The following is a 7,114-nucleotide window of genomic DNA, read 5'->3' on the forward strand; positions in this document are numbered from 1 at the left end:
AATTCTTGTGCCAAATATTGCTCAGAAAAAACAAAACCTAACATGAGAATAAATGCAGTGCCTTGTAGAAAAGCAAAAACCCGTCAGTATGATGGACTATTGAAATAAAATGAGCCAAAATATGACTGGAACTGAAAAGTAAAAAGTAATGCTTCAATGATAAGGAGGTAATAATGACATTTTGCAAATGAAATGTGAAAAACTGAACATGGAAATGAAATGTTACACATGATACTGAAACTGATTTTACACAAACTACTGAAAAAAGTAAAATGAGGAAATAAATACTGCAAATGAGTGATTTATTTTCAGATATATGCCTTTATAGTCTTGTTTAGGCAGTATTTAGCATGTTTTATGGATGGGTTTTATGTCAGAAATAAAGACATAATCCTTTTTGCAATGATTCTGTGATTTATAATGTTTAAAATATGACCGTCGTGAATGAAATCAAGTCATTTTGATGCATTAATAACATTTCAGTCATAACGTAGGCGCTGCTGTTCATTTTTGTCAATTGGAAAACTGAATTACATGAACTGAACTACCTCTTTAAAGTTATTTCAGCAGGTAAAATGGACCGGATAGGGCAATGCAGAACAACAGCGATCTGCTATCCGGTTTTTTGGCGGATGTTCGCTTTTTTGCCCAACACGGCATCCGTACACGAATGACGTCACGATGAAAAACATGGCGGCTTGTTTTAAATGACTGAGCAAACGATAAAAACACAATGAAAAGAGTTTAGAAAAACATGAAAAACTCGTGATTTTAACCGCCATCCGCGCTGTTTTAGATAACTTGGCACCGACGAGGCCGTTGATGTGATAATGTTGAGCGGAAGCGGCGCTGCTGCGGCTGGTTCGGAGACCCATGTCAGAGCCCAGCTCGCATGCACAGTTCACTGAGCTGTGGACGACGGTTTCCAACCTGTGCCACGGCAGAACACGGGACGACAACACCGGCAGACAGATGCCTGGCGCGGCTACATCACCGATGCGTAAAGGTGAGGCTGTGCAGGGTCGACTATTGATAGCAGAATAAATGGGTCGGTACCGTGTGAGTCTACCTGCAGACGTGGAGGAGTGTCGGCGGCCATTAGGGAGTCAAAAGCACAACATGCTGGAGGACTTTATATCCTCTCCCTTGATCTAATGTCATCATGCACACCACTAACTTTTGCTAAAACCACAGACTTCCATAAATGATTAGTGCTGTCATGAGGAAATAAAATAATTTTGATTTTATTTACATTCCTGGTACCCGGATTATCTTTGAATGGAGCCTCTGTTACATCAGTAGGGAGACACACAAAGAAGATAACAGTCTAATCCTGTGTAAATACTATGTTTAATGCAATTAAACTTTAGGTTTTAACCTGATAATTACATTGTTTTCAAGTTATTTGAAGGTGAACCTAATATGTGAGGCGCTGTGCTTTGAGGTCATCCCACTTTGTGCTTAACCCGTTACACATTTATATCACAGTCTGTGTCTGGGAATTAGTCTCATTTATATGATTTAAAAAGCTGTAATCATATGTAAAGGTGTACCGAGGAAATACTTGCAGGTGAGGGGGGGAAAAGTTCACTTATAAGGTCCCATAAACACCTCAAATAAATACCTAATAATCGTCAGAGCAAATTTACCCGATGTGAGAATCCTGCCCACGTCCTCATAATAACGTATTTAACGACAGTGACTCACAGTGAGACATTAAAGTGTGTTTTAATTGCTACCTTTTGTCATGTTTTGTGGTTTAATTCTTGGAGAGGCCGCATTATATTTGTAGTTTCTAAGGAAGGATCCACACACAGTAATGTCACAGCTGCTGTGACACTGGAATAAAAAAAATCTTTGGAGTAAAACACCTGATGTGAAATATTTAGGCTTCAGTAAACAGTGCAGTACTATAATATCGCAGAGTGTTTCTATGTTTGATCCCATACATCAGCTTTAAAGCATGACTGGAGTGACAGATGAATAGATCCAGGGCTATTTTCTTTTAAATATTCATACTTTTGTCTTCATTTTAGCTGATACAATAAAACACTTGCCTTCTGTTTGACTTGCACAGATCTGCAGAGTCCCAGGAACAGAGGCTGCAGCAGATACCCCGGCCTGAACAATGGAGATTCTCCGGGAGATGTGGAAGCATCGCAAGATATTTTCTGGGATCCAACATCTCCTACTCAAGCTAATGCTGGTACACAACGCTGATTCAACACAGAGATTACGACTGTTTAATTCATGCCCATATGGTGGCAATAAAAACCTGCTTTAAATACAGAACCTGCATTTAAATAAAATGAATGACCATTGTACAGCTCAGCTCATATTGATCTGTTTATGTGTCATTAACACATCTTTTTATCTGTTTTCTCTTCAGGGTCGGGGCACAGGAACACCAGAGTTGTGGAAATATCCGATATTGTGAACCGCATTGCTCCAAAGGTCGGTGGTTTCTTCAGCTTCTTCTTAAACATTACAGTCAACAGTAGATTGAATACTCATGTTTAATGTCACGTTTAATACAATTGAAATAGGCCTTTTTTTCTGTGTGATATTTTGAGCTTGTTTGTTTTTTTTAGGATGTGAGACCGAGAGGGACTGACTCTCCTTTGCTGCAGTGGATCGGTGACAGCGCCATCCCCTGCACACCAGAGATCCGCAAGCCAAGAGCCAGGAAGAAGTCCTCTCGGTGGGTAATCAGTACATTAAACATTATACATCTTGACTGGAGGCCTGTTTGTTATTTCCACATAATTTTACTTTATTAGCGACTGTCTCTGCTTTGACCTCCACAGACAGAGCAGCGTGGACGACCTCATGAAGCTGGCCAGGCAGTTTGACGAGAACATGCAGCAAGACAAGGAGACTTCAGAACAGCTGAACACTGTCCACAGTGACCTCGCTGAAAGTGTTAAGACTTCTGAAACACGAGTAGCGCTGACATCAGTCCCGAGCAATGCCAAGGACCTAAAGTGTTCATCCTCGTCGGATCAGGTGGAGGCCGAGCTGCACGCTCTGTTCGACTGCTCCACTCAGAAAGCCAGCGGCCGGCTGAGCCAAAGCCCCACGGCATCGGCCTGTTCACAAGACGCTAAAGACCAACACGTGACTTCAGCTTTGTCTGAACAAAGACGATCAGAGCTCAAGTCAGCTGACGAGTCTGGCTCAGCTGCACATCCTGCCGGAGAGAAACGACCTTGTGCTGTAACCACAAACAACTGCGCTGATTTCGATGATGACTGGGACAACGACGACTTACTTAATGACTCTTTTGTGCTGGCGATGACCCAGAACCCCAACGAGCTACATGATGCCAATCCTAAAACCACCGTTCAGTCTGACGCTAAGACAAACACTACTCAGTTGGCCTCGGTTTGCAAACCAGCTGCAAAGAAAAACACCACACATCAGCCTTCAAACGTGCACTGCAAGCCAAGCTGCAGTGCACTCCAGGAACTGTGTCCCAAACCAAAGACTACCAACAGAAGCACTTTCAAGTTACAGTCTAACCCTTACTTCCAGACCAAGGAAGTTTCAAAGTCCAGCCTCACTGTGAAACAAGCTAAATCACAGATGTTGGGGCAGAAATCTGCGACCACAAAGACACCTTCCACTCCGCAGCCTGACAAGATCACTAACAATCACAAGAGGGCTAATTCAGGAGCAGACTCTGGTCAAGACATTTCAGACAGTTTGTGGGATGACGGGGACGACGACGCGCTGCTCTACCAGGTATGTGACAGCGTGGAGAGGATCTCCAACAGTCAGCCGCAGCAAGTGACGACCAGCAGCTGCCAAGAAAAACAACACATCGCTGCGGACGGACAACGGAAAACCACCGAGCCTCTGCCAATCGACGCAGTCTCGTCCACCAGCACCAGCGCTAAAAGACAGTCGCCATGTGCTTTTGTTCGTTCTAACTCATTACCGACGACTAGCAGCGGAACTGTGAACTACCAAGGGTGGAACGTTCCCATGAAGGGCGCCAGCGACAAGTCACGGATGTCTCAGAGCTTCCCGGGAAGCCGCATGGGTCTGGGCACATTTGGCCAGCGTAGGGATTCCTCTGGAACTTTGGAGGCTGGAAATGCTAACGTGGATACGAAGCCGCATGCAGTGACAGCCAGAACACCGCAAAGCCTCAGGTCCCATCAGACAGCGTTCAAGAGAAACGTATCCGACTCGGCAGCCGTAAGCAGCAAAGGTAGGAAGTCCACATTCTGATATTTGCATCTGGATTCGGTTAAAGCGTGACGTATACAGAACTGTGCAAAAGTTTCAGATGCTTGAGGCTTTCCAAGGTAATGCCGAGAATAGTTCGGATGTATTTATCAACTGATTTAACCCGAAGCGCAGAAAAAACTTAAAGAGAACACAATATCAGGTCTGACTCAGTTTTTCAAGGTACTTGACAGGTGGATTCTTCCAACCTTGGCATCGCTGCTGCAGTTTTTCAGTGGATTTCGGAGATCAGGACTCTGTGGGGAACATCTGCTGCAGGACTCCTTGTCTGGTCTCTAAAGATAGTTTAGGAGAGATTGGTCAGACTGATGGATAAGAGTCTTAACTGTCTTAAACTTCTACTGAGTTCATCAGGAGATAATGTAAATTAAAACATTCTAGCTTAAATGTTTGTTAAAGGAAAAGCCACAAGAATATGTTACGTACACCTGCTTTTCATTAAAATGACACATATTGTCTGTAATTAGACAAAACACATATGATCAGCTATACTCAGCATCACGTGCCAAAACTACACGTCCATTAGGATGAAGTTCAGCGCTCCTACTCTTCCTGCTCGGTGGTCATGTTTGTTTAACTTAATGCATCTTTTGCAGTCTGAACGTTCCATCTGCTGCCCTCGGTGCTCCGCTTTAAGACTGGATATCGAAGTGAAAATTCACAAGTAAAACAGATGTCACATGTTGTTCTTATAATCACTGACAGTTCAGTGCATGTGCACATGAACTATTCTTCCCCAAAGCAAGTAAACACAGCGCCATGGCTTCAATTTGTGATCCTGTCAGGAGTCCAAACCTCAGGAAGCTTCACTGCCAATGAATTGCAGACTGATTGTTTTTTCTGGACACGGAGGAATTTTTTTTTTTCCAAAACTTTCAAATGAGCGTCATTTTTATGTTTGCAAATTAACACTCAAGTCGTTCTAGGTCACACGGCGACGCAAAGAGTTCTGGATTAGTTCCTGTTTTTCTCCTCAGATCGTTGCTAATGTTTTAATTGCCAGTGTTTCCTTGTCCCCTCAATCTAACCATGTATCCGCTGTCCTTCCTCCTTTCCAGTTTTCGTCACGAGCCAGATGACGGGGAAGTGCTCCGCCGCCGAGATCGAGAGGAAGAAGCAGGAAGCGTTGGCCAGGAGGCGGCAGCGGATGCAGAACGGCCCGAAACCGTAGAGCAGCTCCATCCTGACAGGACTTCTGAAGCTCATTACACCAGAACAAGTCTTTACAAAACTCATCATTCCAGACCAGCGACTCTGAAGCCTGACGGTTGAGCAGCAGATCACCAGGCTCTGGGTGACTTGCTGGGCTCTCTGCACGTTACGGGACCTTGTGTCAGTTAAAGACAAGTAACTGCCTGCTGCTAATATAAAAACACATTTCATGAGAGAAGAGTTTCTGTTTTTGTTGTAAGATCTGGTGCTGCGACAACTTTTTAAAAAATGTTCCTGAGCTGCTTTACGCTGAATAATAGTTTACATCCACCGAGCCTGAAAACACCCAACGCTGACTAACGCCGGTCACATTTCCTGTTTGTTTGTCAGGATTGTTATTTCAGCTCTCTGGAGCCGTTCTGGACTGACAATGTTTTTGTGCTTTTGTTTAAATGTACTCGGCGTCACTTATCAGATTGCAACAGCAAAAGCAGACAGACGTAGAAACACAGCTCGTTGTTGATGTTGTCCATCAGCTGATAGTGAACGCTGGCAGTAAAGGCTGCGTTCGCTGTCACGCGACCAGACAGTTTATGTGCCTGAAGCCTCTTTTGATGCGCAGTTTGTAATCAAAACTGATTTATTTTATTAGAAGTAGAGCTTGAGACAGTATTGTAACACAGGAACGCTTTCCTTTGGGGCCAAACTAAACATTTAATAGACGAGGAAACAACACGTCTGTTTTTTAAATGAAGTGATTGAGCAGATTTTGTCTGTATTTTTCTCTGTGTTCTGTTTGTGCATCTCACGGTTTTTGTCATTTCAATTTTGCACGTCAGGGTCCAGTGTTGTGCTGTAAAGACAGCGTTAACGCCCTCTCCATCTACTGCAATCGCCACGTTATGCACCTTTCAGGAAAGTTCAGTTTTACTGCAATAAAAACGTAACAGTGACATTTTGTGCTTTTCATATTTAGAGAGGATGAAAAAAGGAAGACAGCCTCACACTACAAATAATAGAAGTTTTGGTTGTCGGTTAGACAACACTCAAATAAAATGCTAACGATGTTTGTGTTTCAGTCTTTGTATATTCCAACATATCTGTCCTGTTACTTGGAGACAACCTGATAGACTTGACTGTATTCTTTCCAGCAGTGATGTCATGATCTTTATGCCTTCTAACAAATAAATATATTAAAACATTTGGCTGCTGGTTTGGTGTCAACGACTGCGATTTGCACATGTAAAGTAGTTACCGTAATGTCCGGACTATAAGCCGCTACTTTTTTCACACGCTTTGAACACTGAGGCTTAAACAATGATGCGGCTAATTTATGGATTTCTACGAATTTGCCTCGAGACCAAAGTGACATCGAGAGCGACATCGACAGAGAGACTGAGGAAGTGACGAAGTAATTCTGAGGCTGAACAAGACGACTTTAGTGGTTTTAGTGTTCAGGAGAACGATGAAGATAGCGATCAGTGACTTTTCCTGGTAGGCTGCTGGAGTTTTTATTTTCTTAACCAGCCGTGTTACAGACACTGTTCGGAAAAAAACATTTATTTAATTAAAAGTTAAATCTTTCTGTGTAAATATCTCACGTTACAACGTGGACACCTGCGGCCTGTATATGTACAAAACTGGTTTTCTTTTTAAAGTTAGCGGGTGCGGCTTATATTCAGATGCCTCAATAGTCCGGAAATTACGG

At 43.2% G+C, this 7,114-nt stretch overlaps 1 protein-coding gene across 1 annotated transcript; it reads left to right on the forward strand.

The window, feature by feature from the left end:
* The first annotated feature begins 767 nt into the window (after nucleotides 1-767).
* LOC103366269 (ewing's tumor-associated antigen 1 homolog) lies at nucleotides 768-6,607 on the forward strand. Its single transcript, XM_008293943.1, has 6 exons — nucleotides 768-1,006; nucleotides 2,078-2,206; nucleotides 2,390-2,454; nucleotides 2,592-2,701; nucleotides 2,808-4,216; nucleotides 5,313-6,607. Exons 1-6 carry the CDS (start codon nucleotides 874-876, stop codon nucleotides 5,423-5,425), a joined length of 1,959 nt encoding a protein of 652 aa, XP_008292165.1. The 5' UTR covers nucleotides 768-873; the 3' UTR covers nucleotides 5,426-6,607.
* Nucleotides 6,608-7,114: the final 507 nt, after the last annotated feature.

Source organism: Stegastes partitus, unplaced genomic scaffold, assembly GCF_000690725.1.
Source record: "Stegastes partitus isolate 25-593 unplaced genomic scaffold, Stegastes_partitus-1.0.2 Scaffold924, whole genome shotgun sequence".
NCBI classification, from domain to species: domain Eukaryota; kingdom Metazoa; phylum Chordata; class Actinopteri; family Pomacentridae; genus Stegastes; species Stegastes partitus.